This window comes from Mesoplodon bidens, assembly GCF_964165515.1.
Source record: "Mesoplodon bidens genome assembly, chromosome: 2".
NCBI classification, from domain to species: Eukaryota; Metazoa; Chordata; class Mammalia; order Artiodactyla; family Ziphiidae; genus Mesoplodon; species Mesoplodon bidens.
The window spans coordinates 21,487,784-21,503,369 of NC_138177.1; the positions used below are offsets into that span (position 1 = coordinate 21,487,784).

Genomic DNA, 15,586 nt, shown 5'->3' on the forward strand with positions numbered 1-15,586 from the left:
AACAACAGCAATCATTTTCTCATTCTCTCCTGTGGTTCTGAAGGATAGATAACTGGGCTTAGCGGGGGGACTCTCTCAGGGTCCCTCGTGGGGTTGCAGTCAGATGGAGACGGGCTCAGGTCACCCGAAGGCCCCCCACGCATGTGTTTGGTGCCTGGGCTGGAGGCTCGTCAGCTGAATCTCCGGGGTCTTCCTGCATCCTATGTGGTCTCTTCCATGGAGGCTTTAAGGGAGCTCCACTTCTTACACAGAAGTCACAGAGCATCACTTCTGCCATATCTATTCACTGAGACAGACAGAGGGCCGCCAGGTTCAAGGGGAGGGATGCAGATTCCACCCCCTGGTGGGGAAGGTCCTAGAAGAACATGTGAAGCTGGAAATATCGTGGCTGCCATTTTGGGAAGATGCCACGGTTCCTCCCCTTTGAATAATGGCCTTGTCCTTCACCAGTAGTGACCCAAGGCTGCTCGGACGCTAGCCCATCGTGGCTGGGGCAGGTGTGTCCTCTGTTCTCTGGGACTTCCCAGTACGCAGGGCGGAGGGGCACTCAGCGGGCTGGGCTGGTGCTGCCAGCTTCAGGACTCCCTTCACCTGCCGAGCTTTCCTGAGACACCCAGCCGGGCCCCGAGGCCCTTTCTGCTTCCATTCGGCCAGCTTTATTGGGTGCCTGTGACCGGAAGAGCAGTGGGCTGGGACTTTAGGCAGAAGGAGACAAACAACAACCACCAAAAACACCGCGGTCCTTTCTCTGCACCAGACTCTTCTTGTCTCCAGCTCCTTCTCCCACATCCACCTGGTCCTCTCTGTTCTGGGTCCTTAATCCCTCGTCACGCCTCTCCAAGCCTCTCCACCTACCAAGGCCCCATTACTCCACATGGGCCTTAGTTCTCACCTGGATTCCTGCTCTGGGTGCCTGCCTGTCACCGGTCCATTCTGACGTTACTGCCAGAGGCCCTGTCATCAGGGAAGTGACGGCCAGTGGGGGAAACAGTTAAATGGACAAATTAAATATCAGTTCTGATCATGCTGTAGTCGGGGTCAGCTGGGATGCAGTGTGAGGACACAGGAGGGGAACGGCAAGGGATGGGACAGTCCCCAAGGATGACTAAGAAGAGAGAGAGGTGGAGGGAGGGTGTGGGACCGAGGAAGCAGAGCCACGTGTGTGCTTCCCCAGCAGGAAGAAGCCCATTCTGGAAAGTGCAAGTGCTATTTTCTCGTGCCTGGAGGGTCTGTGCACAAGAAGAAAGGGTGAAAGGGAGCCTTCCTTTAAGTTCCCTCGGGGTCAGTTCAGACTCTGCGGAAGTGTAACCCCTCTCCAGACTCTGCCCCCCCAGACCCCTGGCGTCCTCGCGCCCCCTCTGCCCTGCTCCCCGCCCTCCTGGACGGTGCCACGCCGCCCCCCATACCGTCCGGTGCCTGCACTTGACCACCTCTCTCCCTGCAGGCGCTTCCCCCCCACCTCCACCCTGCCCTCAGGACCAGTCCAAGCTCCCCTCTTCGAACCCCATGCCCCTACAGCCCGTGTGCCCTGTTTGGACTTGAGTCCTGGCGCTCAGCCCCGTCTTCTCCGATGGTGTTTCCACGTTGTTCCCCACGCCGGCTGGTGAGCCCGAGCGTGAGAAGCATCCTTCTCTAGACCTGGCTCAGGAGGGACGTCTGAGACCGGGTGGGAGGCAGAAGAAGCACGTACGCCAGTCAGGTGCTCAGAGGCTCTCGGGGCGGCTGGTGTGCCCAAGGAGCCACGGGAAGCAGCAGTGAGGGGTGCTGAGGGCGGGCTGGGGGTGTAGAGCTCTGCAGGGCTGGCCCTGGGCTTCATGTCCTGTCCGCTCTTTCTCCTCCGAGATGAAGAGCTTCCTCAGCCTGTGTTGCTTCATGGAGCACGCGCTCCACGCTGACAGGGCCCCTGCCCTCACAGAGCTTCCGTCCTCCCGGGACGGTCAGCAGGCACCACGCCCTAGAGTGATGGAGCTGCAGCAGGACAGGTGGCCCGGGAGCCAGCATCTCCTGGGTCCTCTGATCCGCCCCCCGGTGGGTGGAGGAGACAGTGAGGGTGGGAGGGAAGGGAGCAGAACGCACACGACAAACATCACGCTCCCCTCTTGGGAAAGCTTCCAGCAGCCACCAGTGTAATCCTCATCGCCATTCCAGCCCCATTCCACCCCTCCCCACTGCAGTGGGCCCCAGGCGTCCTCGGCCTGTGCTCAGCCTGTGCTCCTGAGGGACTGGACCCAGAGGCCCGGGGAGCACAGCTCTGGAAATTTACCGACGTGGCTCTGCATGAATTTATCTTTTTAGAAGAGGGCTCCGGAGCTTAAAGGAGCTATTCATGAGGTCTGCCCGTGGGTGCTGTGTGCTCAGAGGGTGGGGATCTGGGCATGCCGAGCGTGTGCAGTGGAGGGAAGCCTGTGTGTACATGGTCACGGTCACAGCGAGGCTGCAGGGGAGCCGGACAAGGGCAGCCCGGCTGGGGACAGTTAAACCTTTATCCAGGTAGCCTGGGTGCCCGAGTCCAGGAGGGTGAGGCAGCTGTGCTTAAGGAACGAGCCAAGATCCTACTCAAGCCTCCTTTTCCCAAGCAAATTAGAAGGGGAGGGGGAGGTCTGAACTACGAGGGGATTCCCTGAGGTCCCTTGAGAAAAGTGGCTTAAGTGATCTCAGCAGGTGCCCAAGGGTGGGCCAGAGAGAACGACACTAAATAGTCATTGAACAAGTGAATAAATTCAGAATTAATGCATGAATACTCTTCCGCCGTAGGCACAGAAACAGTAAAATTTTGTGCGAATACCCACAGGAAAGCCATGCGGGAAGAGAAAGTGAGCATCAAACTGCAGAGACGGGGGAGGCAGTTTGGTTGTTAAAGGAACCTCTTGCCTTGTCTTCTGTGAGGGGTCAGAGCAGAGTCTGCGAAGCCATCCTCAGCCCAGGGGGCGGGTATCGGGCCCCTGGTCCTGCGCTGGGGTGGGGGTGGGCGTAGGGGGCAATGGCCACAGTCCCAGGTGAGGCGCGGGCAGGGGTGAAGGTGAGGGGCTCCACCACTGCAGGGGCCATTCTTGGGTTTTGAGTAAATGCGTTCGTGTCTACGTGCTCATCAGTGCGCCTCCTTTACCTTTATTTACCGTCCCCCCTACCCCCTGCTTGCTTCAGAAGATTCGGCCGGGGCTCAGGATGCTGAGACAGGCCCCAGATGCACTCAGCAGGTCACGGTCCTCCCCCGTGTCACTCCCTCCTCCTACCCGCACCCGCATCCTGAGCTGTCACCCTTTCCGAAACAGGGCTTAACTCGAGACTTCACCTCTTCTGGGCCTCAGTTTTCTCCCTTATAAACTTAGAAGATAAACAGAGCAAACCCTCAGAGACAGTGTTCTAAATGTTTGACTTTTTTTCTCCCATTTAACTCTCAACTCTGTGAGGCCATTTCCTATCATGAAACGCATTGTATATATGAGGAAATGGGCACAAAGGGAGTAGTTTGCCCTGAGTCAGAGCTGGAATTTGAACTCCATGTTCTGGCTCTGTTGTTTCTTAATTTTGGGGGTGTGAGTGGGAGGGAAACCTGACTCCTCCCTAGAAAATGCATATATCTGCATACATGCAAACTGTGCACACAGTGTTTTCGGGTTCCAGGTCTCTGAAGCCCATCCAGGACCCCCGGTTTCCCTTTTTCATCTGATCCTAACAACCCTCTGAGGATATGTGTGTAGTATCCCCCTTCCACAGCTGAGAGAACATGGGCTCAGAGCAATTAAGAAATGTGTTCAAGATCACACAGTCTAAAGTGGCAGTATCAGGATTCAAATCCAGGTCAGTCCTCCTAGCTCCGTCCAGGGGATCTTTCCTTTCTGGTTTGGGGATCCCCTGGAGGCCCCGCAGGGCTGTGGGTGCCTGTGGAGCCCCTGCCCTGTGCCTGGGATCCGGGAAGGCCAGCCAAGGCGCTCCTCCCCCTCCAACCTCCGTGGTGGGTCAGCACATCAGCCCAGCCGCAGCCTTCCTTGGGACCCACCAGCACCCAGGCTGACGGCACCCAGGTTCTCATCCAGCGGGCCAGTGCTCCCGGTGGGCAGGCACCCTGCAGCGGGCTTGTGCACCTCCCTCTAGCTCAGGGCTGGCAGCGAGAACCCCAGGACAGCGTGGAGTGGACTTGTAGAGCAGGTTGTGCAGGAAGGGTGATCCCTAGGGCCTGGGCTGGAGGGACAAACCCGGCCAAAGGGCACGGGCAGGGCAGCCGAGAGCCAGCGTCTGAGGAACCCCGAGAGAGTGGAGTTGGTGCAGGGGCCTCCTGGTGCCAGGAGGAAGGTGAGAGAACGGGGTGCGAAGCAAGATGAGGAGCCAGTGAGGGCAGTTCTTTAAGGGAACGGGCAGGAACACAGCCTCCAGCGAGACACACCTTTGATAGGGATCCAGAGGTCCCCACTGGGGAGGGCAGGGAACCTCGCGCCCACCTAAGTCCAAGTTCAAGGGGCAGGTCTGGCGTGAGGTCCTGGACCGCCCCCGCCTCGGCTGGTTTCCTTTCTCTCGTGCTTTTTATTTGCTCCACCCCTACCCCGGCTCCAGACTCCCAGAACCCTGCCTCTCCCTTTTCCCCCACTAACCTGCTCTCGGTCATTTTCACATTAGGGCATGTAATGCACGTGTCCCTTTCCCTCGGTACTTGCGTTCGAGGTCCCACCTCAGTGCAGGGTGAGGACTGTAGTGTCCCTGGAGTCTCGTCTGCACGTGGTGCGGATGTGCAGAGGAAGGGGGCAGCGGGCTCCTGTAGGGAGGGGCACCCAGGTGGGCTTCTAGGATAGGCAGCAGGGCAGAAGATCCCCCAGCCTCCCTCCCCAGCCTCACAGGCCTGTACTGGCCGAGTGTCTCCCAGGACAGAAAGGAGGGGCAGGGTATCGGGGGAGCCCGGATATGGGAGCGGTCAGCCTGTCGAGCCTGCTGGCAGGCCTTCAGGGTGGTTCAGGAACCTCTGGGCAGGGCCCTGTGTGCTTCCTCAGTGATGGACGGGGCCAGCAGCCACCTGCTGAAAGGAAATGTTGCAGAGAGCCAGGGTGGTCAAGGACCTCTAGTGACCCAGCTCTGATACTTGTTCCTGCTTGTGTGCAGGGCTCTGGACAGACCGAGGCAGGTATCAGGCTCCCAGAATGAGAAAGTCAGATGACAGGTGGTGAGTCAGAGGTGTTAAGTGTTTAGATGTGCCGTGCCTCATTCCTCAGAAATTTTTTTGGCCTCAACTCACCCCCCCCAAGAAAAGGCATACAATGAAACCATATATTATAAAGAAAAATAATCAATTCTATAGACAGGACTTCCCTGGTAGCGCAGTGGTTAAGAATCCGCCTGCCAATGCAGGGGACACGGGTTTGAGCCCTGGTCCGGGAAGATCCCACATGCCGCGGAGCAGCTAAGCCCGTGCGCCACAACTACTGAGCCTGCACTCTAGAGCCCGCAAGCCACAACTACTGAAGCCTGCATGCCACAACTACTGAGCCTGTGCTCTAGAGCCTATGCACCACAACTACTGAGCCTGCACTCTAGAGCCCGCAAGCCACAACTACTGAACCTGTGTGCCACAACTACTGAGCCTGCGCTCTAGAGCCCGTGAGCCACAACTACTGAAGCCCGCGCGCCTAGAGCCCGTGCTCCACAACAAGAGAAGCCACCGCAATGAGAAGCCTGCGCACCGCAATGAGGAGTAGCCCCCGCCTGCCGCAACTAGAGAAAGACCGTGCGCAGCAACGAAGACTCAAAGCAGCCAAAATTAAATTAAATTAAATTAAATTAATAAAGTATAGACAATCCAGAAAGAAGAGGATGTCAAAACCTGGAGAGAGGGAAAAGCACATGGGTGCTGTCAGAAGGACCTCAGCCACTAGAGGTGGTCCCTGCAGCTAGTGTTGATGCTGATAGCCGCTCACTGGGCCCCCAGGGAAGATCTGGTTCTGAGCAGCCCAGCTCCTGGGGAACCTGCCAGGGTGAGCCGGCGGCTCCTGTGCCCTCACGAGGTAAGCCAGGATCTCCAGTGAGCTCCATGGTCCCTGCCTGTGTGAGATGTCAACAGCAAGGGTTCCAGGGTCAAATAAATTTGGGTAACATTCATATTATACCCCACTCCCCTTATCCTTGGGAAGGTCACAGTGCGTAATTATTGAAAGGCTCTGAGATGTCTCCACACTTGACCTGGTTAGCTTTGCATTTCCCAAACTTACTTGACCACAGAACCCATTTCTCAAGGAGCATCTGTTAACCCCAAGGAACTAGTTTCTACACAACACACTTTAGGGGACACAGGAATAAGTGACTTGATTGGTTGTTTGTTCTTACTGACTAGAGACCAATTATTATGGATAATTTTCATTTAGAAGACCTGATATTAAGCTACTTTTTTTCTTTTACTGCAAATACTGACATAACCAATTATCTATTGAAGGCAATAAACTATAATTTCTGGTAATAAAACTATAATTTAAGCACATAGAAGGACACATGTTCTATATAATAAATCATCCAAAAATAACTTCAGATTGTGAAGATATGAATTACAAAAAGGGAGCCAATACTATGTTCGCCCATTTTTTCTTTTTTCTGTTTCCCCCTTTTTGTTGTTGCTGTTCTGTACCTTGCTTTGTTTCACTTAACACATCTTGGAGATTATTCCGTATCAACAGAAACCATCTTCGTTTCTTTTTAGGGCTGCACAGAATATTGTCGTAGAGGGAACATAGTTTGTTTCACCTGCTCTCTATGGATGAACATTTACCTTTAGTCTTTTTTGTTGCAACCAGTGCTGCAATAAATAACCTTACACATACATTATTTTCACACGGGAGTATGTCTGTAGGAAGATTACTACATGTGGAATTGCTGGAGTATATTGACGATATCCTCAAATTGCCTTTGTCGGGATTGAGTGTGTACATTCCCCCACAGGCTCTCCAAATGATCACGCTTTTGACCTTTGCAATCCGAAAGGTGAAAAATGGTATCTTAGTATAGTTTTACTTTATGTTTCTTTTATGATGAGTGAGGATAAATATGCCTTTTACTATGTGTAAGAGACATTAATTTTTCCTTTTTCCATTAACTCTTTATATCTTTGCCCATTTTTCTATTGAGCTTTCATTTTTTTCCTTTTAAATACTAGGAAGATTTATATATCACTTGTGGTCCGGGATCTGAATAACAGATATTTTTCCCTATTAATTTTTAGTTTGACCTTGCTTATTGTGATTTTTTTTACCATGCAAATTTTTTTTACTTTAACGTAAAGTTTATCATTTAAAATTTTTATGGCTCCTAGGTTACAATTTGATAGCCTATCACCACTTTAAGATTATAATAGAATTCTCCCATTGTCTCTTCTAGGATATATAGATTTATAAATATATTTATAATGTGAACATATTAAAATATAACATATCATATAAACACATAATAAATATGTAAATAATACAAATGGCTAGATTTATATTTATATATAACATATAAATAATATTAAGTACATTGTTAAGATATATAATATTATGTTTATGTAAATATTATTCCATTTAGAATTTATCCCCATGACAAGATGAGCTATAACTTGTATTTTTTCTAGATGGCTACTCAGTTGTTCCAGTTCCAGTTGTGAATAATTTATCTTTACTAAATTCCTATGTCCTAAGTCCTATTTCTGGACTTTCTGTTTTGTGCCATTTATGTATCTCTCTATACTCTTGCACAAGCTCTGTACTGTTTTAAATATTTTCGCTCTATATGTGTTTTAATAGCTAATAGAGCTAGACTCCGCTCCCTTTAGATTTTTTTCTGGCTAGGCTTTATGTTTACTTTTTCCTTGTAAATTTTAGGATCAGCTAAGTTCCAATTTTTAAAAAATCCTCTTGCTCTTTTTATTGGGATTGCATTAAATTTACAGACTGACTTAAGAGGAAGTGCCAATTTTATGATGAATCTTTCTAGCCGAGAATGCAGGCCGCCTTTTTTTTTTTTTTTTTTTTTGCGGTACGCGGGCCTCTCACTGTTGTGGCCTCTCCCGTTGCGGAGCACAGGCTCCGGATGCGCAGGCTCAGCGGCCATGGTGCACGGGCCCAGCCGCTCCGTGGCATGTAGGCATGTAGGATCTTCCGGGACCGGGGCACGAACCCGTGTCCCCTGCATCGGCAGGCGGACTCTCAACCACTGTGCCACCAGGGAAGCCCGGGCCGCCTTTTAAATGGAGTAAATGATTGTCTACGCCTCTCCAGGCAGGATGGTGTCCTGGATGGATGACTAACTAATTCCAGGATGGAGTCAGCTCTAAGGGTGAACAGCCGGTGGAGGACAGACCACACTAGTCAGAGAAGTCTTGAACACTGTTGGACATAAACGGCGTGGCTGGAAGCCTCTGTAATCAAATGAGGAAGCATAACCATCCCTCCCAGAAGAGAGCCCTGATGTGAGTCGGAGGCAGTTGTCAGGATTCCAGAACTGGGTCGTGTACAGATGCCACCTTGAAGGAACAGTGCCTGCAGCCAAGGGACATAGCTCGAGCCAAGCTCACAAAGAAGGAGCCAGGGAAGAAATACACTAATCTCACTTTCCTCCCTCCCTCTGGTCTTTAGGGCTCCCCCCTGGCCAAACCCTCCCAGCACCCAGAGGCCCCAGGAGCCCACAGTTTCATCCACCGAGGTCAGCTCTGGGGCAGAGGGCAGGATGGAAAAGGGTGTAGGCTCGATGTGGGGAGGCAACCAGAAGGTACCCGTCCTCACCTCCAGCTCACACAGTCCGGCACTGAGGCCCCCAAGACAGTTGTTTCTGCTCTGAGATAAATGGAGTAAATAAAGACCAGGAGGTTATCACCTCCTTCTGCTCTTCTAAAAGGACTTTGTACCTGGGCAGGAAGGCTAAAATCATGTAACAACTGGAAAACCCACCAGGAAGGGCCGGCCGGAGTTTCGTGGTGCACCGTTCAGTGACACATCCCCTGAGCGGTCTGGGCGGCCACCCTCGCCCCTGCCAAAATATCTTCCTGCGGGGCCGGAGAGCACAGCCAAACAGACAAACAAGTGAGCACGAGGAAGAAATGTCTGCTAAAGTCCAGAGTCTCTTATAGAGACACAAGTTAAACACCCGTAGAAAACTACACACCCGATCTTTCTTTTCCAAGCCCCATCCAGGTGGCAACATTCCAGGAGAGGCCTCGGTCACTGGCAGGCGCCCTCTCAAACCAGTTTGCACCCCAAGTGGTCTGGAGCCTCAGAGGTCAACGGGTTGTCTTGCCTGGCCCGTACCAGCTGGCCTGGTTTTTATCCAGACCAGGGTGTGACTGCCCCAAACAGGCTGTGCCAGGAGGAGACTCCGGTGACTTCTCCAACCAGGTCACCTCTACAGAAGCAGATCACCGTGGGATTACCCAGAGGAGACGGGTTTTCATAAATCCTTTTAGGGACAGTAGATGCCGACCTTGGTGGGGAGAACCCTCAGCCCAGAGGAGTGGCACTGTGTGAGGCCACAGCTAACGAGGGTGTAGAACAGGTTTCCGCGTGGGGAGAAAACCCTCAGGCGGACGTGGCCATCCAGGCGGAGCCGAGCAGGAAGCTAGAGAGAAAACCACTGTGCAGCCCAAACACTGAAACACAATGGAGTCACCTCTCAAGGACAAAAGCCCCCAAGACCATGTTTTGCGAACTGGGTGAATTAGAAATTGACACCTACTGGTAAAGGAGGCTGTTCAGATTATACATTCAACGCGTGTGCTTTGCTGGGCAGATCTGACAGCCACTCATGAGCTGGGACCTTGGGGTGAGCCACCCAGTCTCCTTACAGACGGTGGTAATAGCACCCACCTACCCCAGATTGTTTTGTGGCGAGGAAATGAGATAACGTCGTGATACTGTCGACTGAAAAAAAAACGCACAACCTGAAAGTTGCGAGTTACGTTTTATTCGGGGACCTAACTGGGGACTATAGCCTGGGAGACAAGCCTCCCTGGTAGCTCTGAGGGACTGTTCCAAAGAGGTAAGGGAGAAGCAAGATATATAGGAGTTTTTACTGAAAAACATCACGTAGTGGACGTCAAAAGATCACAAAACACCAGACATCTCAAGTTAATGATTTTAGTGTTTTTCTACGTATAGGAGGATCCAAGAGTCGGGGCTCATTGAAATAATTCCCTAGATATGCATCTTAACTATCTAGGACCAGTTTTTCTCCATCCTGAATCCCCTCAGGGTGCACTGTTTGGGTGGCTACCAGTGGCTGATGGCTTGATGGCAGCAACATTGTTGTTTCCTGGAATGACAGGCAACGTTCTTTTGTTGTTGTTTGCAATGCACGTAAAGCATTTTAGCACAGGGCCTGGCACACAGTAAGTCTCTGTGAGTGTAAATTGCGATAACCGTTGTCTTCAGATCTTGTTGCTGAGAAAGCTTATATGAGCAGATGTTAAATAAACTTTAAAAATGGGCTCTACATAAGGGAGCTTCCCAACTTAGTTAAAAATATTTTGCTGCGTGGGGTGAGGGAGAAAGTTAAGAAATCAGAATAATACAGTAGGATTTCAAATGCTTCCACCTTATTAGAAATCAAGATGTTCTTCTAAGTGGCTCTCAGTTTCCCTCAACTCCAGAATTTGGAGACCTGATAAAAAAAACTTTGAACCTTTGACTGTAAAATGCATCTAACTCTTGTTTCTTCTTGCTTGTGCTATGATCTTAGTGCCAGGGTCTTGGCTGTGCAGTGACAGGCCATCCTCCTGTTGCTGTAAGGAATTGCATTGCACTGAATGGGTGATGTTTTAATATTTCTGAGCCAAGGATATTGAGGTATTAAGATACAATATAGGATTTCAGGAAGCTGCCAGCTTGTTACCCCTTAGTTTTACATTTGAATTGCAGTTGGATTTTCCTAGTTAGAAGTGGGGTCTTTCCCTAGTTAGAAGAAAACGTACTCTTAACCAAAGGAAATCTTCAGCAAGGTATGGTTTTTAAACAAAACCTAGGATTTGGATTCAGAAGATTTACATGTTAAGACCTGCTAACTGTAGAACACAGACTTCCTGAGCTTCATCCAAAAAAGGTGATAATAATTAGGATAATCATCTCATAAGATTTCTGTAAGGATCAAATAAAATGTGGACCATGTTCTTTGTAAATTGCAGAGTATTATATACAGTGTTCACTACTTGTTATTTCTTTCATTCCTTCTGGTGGAAGGAGCACAGACCAGAAGTCAAGAGTCTAGATTCCCATCCCTGCTCTGGCCTTTCCAGGACCTGTGACCTCAAGAAAGTAACTTAATCTCTCTCTCTCTTTTTTTTTTTTGGCCACACTGTGCAGCTCGTGGGATCTGGGCCCCAGCAGTGAAAGTGCAGAGTCCTACCCACTGGACCACCAGGGAATTCCCTTTTTTTTTTTGTAACTTAATCTCTAAAAGGTACAGTTTTGTCCTCTAGGAGACATTCTAGGATTATGAATCCTTTCAGAGGAAACATGTTAGACTGGAATAGGAAGGGATGAAGAAAGCAATCCTCTCTGAAGGCAGGGGGAGATGAGGCCTTGCTCCTCCCAGGGTGACCAGGAAAAATACTGCTGGGACGTGAAGGAAAAAAAACAGGGAGCCATGAAACGTGGCCACTGATTTCTGGGATGTCGCAAGAACGTCCAGGTCTGGTGGTGAGCGGTAATCTGAGACATATGTACGGTCAGCACTGACCTAGACGTATGACCCACAAAAAGAAAAAAAAAAAAAAGGAAAAGCATCACTACCTGAATTCAGTCACTGTCCCACAAATAGCAGCACAGTCAGCTGTGACCTCCAACACTAAAAAGCAATTGACAGGTCCTGCAGACACACACTCCTGTGATGCCTACACACATGCACAAGGTAAAGGCACCGACTCTTGGTACCAAGGGAAACAGAACCAGGAGAGCGTTAGAATGGCCCCCCCAGAGTCAGACAGACTGGGCAGCTCTTCTGAGGATTTGACAGAAGAGCTACAGGAACCATGGGAATAACTGGTTTCGCTGAAGTTCCTACACTTGGGCCCACTTTATCCACAAGCCTGTCTGCCTCCATGTATTGACAGACCCACGTCATTTTCCAAGATTCCTAGAAAATCTCAAATAACCTCAAGGAAAATAAGAATCACAGTCATCTCCAGGTTCTCAAAGAAGGACTAAAGTCAGGAGAAGATCTGAAGTTGGAGGAAGGGGAATAGATTGAAAAGGAGCATCTCGTGACTCGAAGAGCAGCTGTCACTTGGGGTAGTCATCCCCCAGGGCAGACAGTATGATAAGGTCTAAGTGAGGGAGGGGTGGGTGCTCAGAAAAGGCCTGAATGTCGTCTGTTTCAATGATGGTCTGGTTCCTACAAGGCGGCGTATGGAATCAAGCCGGGAAAAACTCCTCTACGTAGATTTCCATCCTCACCAACCAGGGGCTCCTTCCCCAGGGCCAGTGCTTAAAACCCTCACTGCCAAGTTTCTCTGCAAGCTCCTATTCAAAGAGTCTCTAGTGTGGTTTATATAAAGATCTAGTTGACCCAAAAGGTTGTCTCTGAGATCTGACCAACACCACACCTTTTAAACTCTTCCGTGCAGTGTTTTGCTGTTGGCAGTGCACTTAACCTCCTAAGACTTGTCATCCTCAGCTTTAACATGGAGATGGTCATAGCACCATCCTCATAGAGCTGTTTTGAGAAATAAATGAAATGATGAACCTGGAGCTCCTAGAACAGTGGCTGGCACATAGGAAGGCCTCATCAGTAATGGCTATCGCCTAAGCTCCCCTAGCAGTCAAGAGGCAGGAACTGGTAGCCCCGGCTAATGGGTCAGGAAATAGGGACATGATCAGTTCTTGGAACTGAGAAGTCCAAGGCAGGTGTGGCTTCAGGTACAGCTTGATACAGGGACTCAAGTGATGACATCAGGACATGGTTTCTCTCTCTCCAGCTCTCAGCCCCTCTTCCTCTGAGTTGGCTGCGAGACGGCTTCGGCAGTAGGCCGCCCCTCATTGTAGAGCCAATGCAGTAGAAGAGGGCACCTGTCCACTCTCTCTGAAGCCCCAGGAGTGGTCTCCTCATCCCTCCCTGGCTCTGGCTGGGTTGCAGAACCTTCCCCAAACGAACCACTGAAGCCAGAGAACGTACAGCCTAGCTTGCTGCAGATCCACCTCTGGAATTGGGGGCAGGGCCAGCGCTACCCAAACCTCTCAGGCAGGGAGGAGGCAGGGAGACTTGCTCCCCGGAGGGTCACTGGTGGCGCCAGGAGGGAAGAGATGGCTGCTGAGTGGAAAACTGCGGTGAACCCACAGCGGCCTCCCAACCTAAGGAGCAAAGGGATTTAACTTCCTTTGGCTACTGCCTGGCTGGTTAGGGAGAGGTGTGCTTCCACTTCCCACAGGGCCAGCTTGAGCACCTAGAGGCCTCAGAGCTGCTCCCCCGTCATTGCTAACTGTTAGCAGGTCAGTCGGTTCAGCAACTCTCAGGACACCAACTAGTCCACAGAGTTCAAAGATTGTGGTGAACTTCATTAACACGCTTTAAAAAGAGTTGACATTAAAAAAAAATTTGTTTTTACTTATGTATTTTCATTTATTCATTTTTGGCTGTGTTGGGTCTTCTTTGCTGCGCACGGGCTTTCTCTAGCTGCGGCAAGTGGGGGCTGCTCTTCGTTGCGGTGCGTGGGCTTCTCATTGCAGTGGCTTGTCTTGTTGCGGAGCACGGGCTCCAGTAGTTGTGGCACACAGGCTCAGTAGTTGTGGCGCACGGGCTTGGTTGCTCCGCGGCATGTGGGATCTTCCCGGACCGGGGCTCAAGCCCCTGCATTGGCCGACGGATTCTTAACCACTGCGCCACCAGGGAAGTCCTTCAGTAACACTTTTAATAGACCTGCCAATTAATAAAAATAAACCCAGCCATGGAAATCAAACTCATCTGAGGCTATTTCCTACTCTTGTCATGGGAAATTGTAGGAAAGTGCACATTCCTTAAGAATGGAGTAGACCTCCTCATCCTCGTCCCAGAACACCCCCATCAGTCAGGCCTTTTATCTCATGGCAAACATGACCCCTCCCCGCTACCAGCTTGCTTCTGACCACCTGAAATGGGTGTGTGCTTTACACACATGCTCTTGTCATGCCTCCCAGTTACTCACGTGTCACAGAAGAGGGCACCGAGGCTAAGGGGAGGCCAGGCTGCCAGACAGCTGACCATCTGACTGTCCCCATCCTTGACTCCCACGTGTGGTACCCACACACCTGCCCAGAGGTGTTCCTCGCCCGTCCTCAGGGAGATAGCCCAGGGTGCCTTCTCAGACTCGGGCTCTTGCATTTGTGTCCGTGGGGCTGCCTGCCGGTGTCTTCTTCCTCTCCCTCCAACTCGCCCACTTTTACACCCTGTGTTGTCAGAAGCCTCTGCTGCTGAGTTGGAGCCCTCACTCCACACGTGCTCGCTGCCATGCACCTTCGGTGGACCAGGCACGGAGCCGGCTGTGAGGACACGGTCCAGCCATCACAGGGCTCTGGGTCCTTCAGGGAACGCATTCTCCCATCTCAGCTATCACAGAAAAAACACTGCTCCCTCAGCATTCCCTCAAAGCGTCACCCCAGCCCTCCTCCACAGCCCTCATGTGAGGACCGGGGGGAACATCTGTGCCGGGCTCGCCTTAGGCCCCAAGTGCCAGAGGTGGGCACAAGAGGTTGAACATCCTCCCAGCACTGAGACCTCTCTCATGAGAGCTCCTCACACTGTGTTCACAGGTGACTGCTGGCTGCTGGCAGCCATTGCCTCCCTCACCTTGAATGAAGAAATCCTGGCTCGAGTCGTCCCCTTGGACCAGAGCTTCCAGGAGAACTATGCGGGGATCTTCCACTTCCAGGTAACTTAAGAGTTGGCTCGAGCTTCTCCCGAGCAGGTCCTGAGGGCTAGGAGCAGGTGCTGGGGACCAGGCACAGTACTGTTCTACGAAGGACACTTGAGAGACAGCGGGAAGCTGCCTGGCCTGTCGTCGCCCTGGGACCCCGTAAGGACGGCGATGCAGAGGAGGGCGGTAGGGCAGGGCGCTCCGGAAGTAATTCCCCCATTTCTTTAAGAAAGTTGACTATTTGGGGTCTGAGACAAAATGTGAAGGCACCGCTCGCTGTCCTCGTTTTACGCTGGTAAAGGAGAAATAGTATTTTGAAAAGCATAAGGCACAGGGCAGAGTGCTGGAGGGGCAGGCGTGGCCTGGGAGGGACGGGCAGGTGCCTCTGCGCTCGTTTCTCAGCGAGGTTGTACCTGCAGGAGGAGGACTAGAGGGGAGCGTCTCCTCGGGGATGCGATGGGCTTGGGGAACCCGTGGCGAGGGGCCGGGCAGGGAGGAGCCAGCTGCGGCTGAGGCTCACGACCCCTGCACGCTGCCGCCCCCTCCCCCTCCCGCAGTTCTGGCAGTACGGCGAATGGGTGGAGGTGGTGGTGGACGACAGGCTGCCCACCAAGGACGGGGAGCTGCTGTTCGTGCACTCGGCAGAGGGCAGCGAGTTCTGGAGCGCACTGCTGGAGAAGGCCTACGCCAAGTAAGTGCCTGCCGTGCCCGGCCCCCGGCAGCCCGCCCCCAGCGGCCCTGCATTCTGGGAAGCAACACGGG

General features: G+C 51.7%; 1 protein-coding gene across 1 annotated transcript in view; it reads left to right on the top strand.

Moving 5' to 3' along the window:
* LOC308627965 (calpain-2 catalytic subunit) overlaps positions 1 to 15,586 on the top strand; it is a 54,278-nt gene that overhangs the window by 14,202 nt on the left and 24,490 nt on the right. The window contains exons 3-4 of the mRNA XM_081254482.1: positions 14,721 to 14,839; positions 15,382 to 15,515. Of these exons, the coding sequence (XP_081110608.1) occupies positions 14,721 to 14,839; positions 15,382 to 15,515 (253 nt within the window). The remainder of the gene's footprint in view (positions 1 to 14,720; positions 14,840 to 15,381; positions 15,516 to 15,586) is intronic.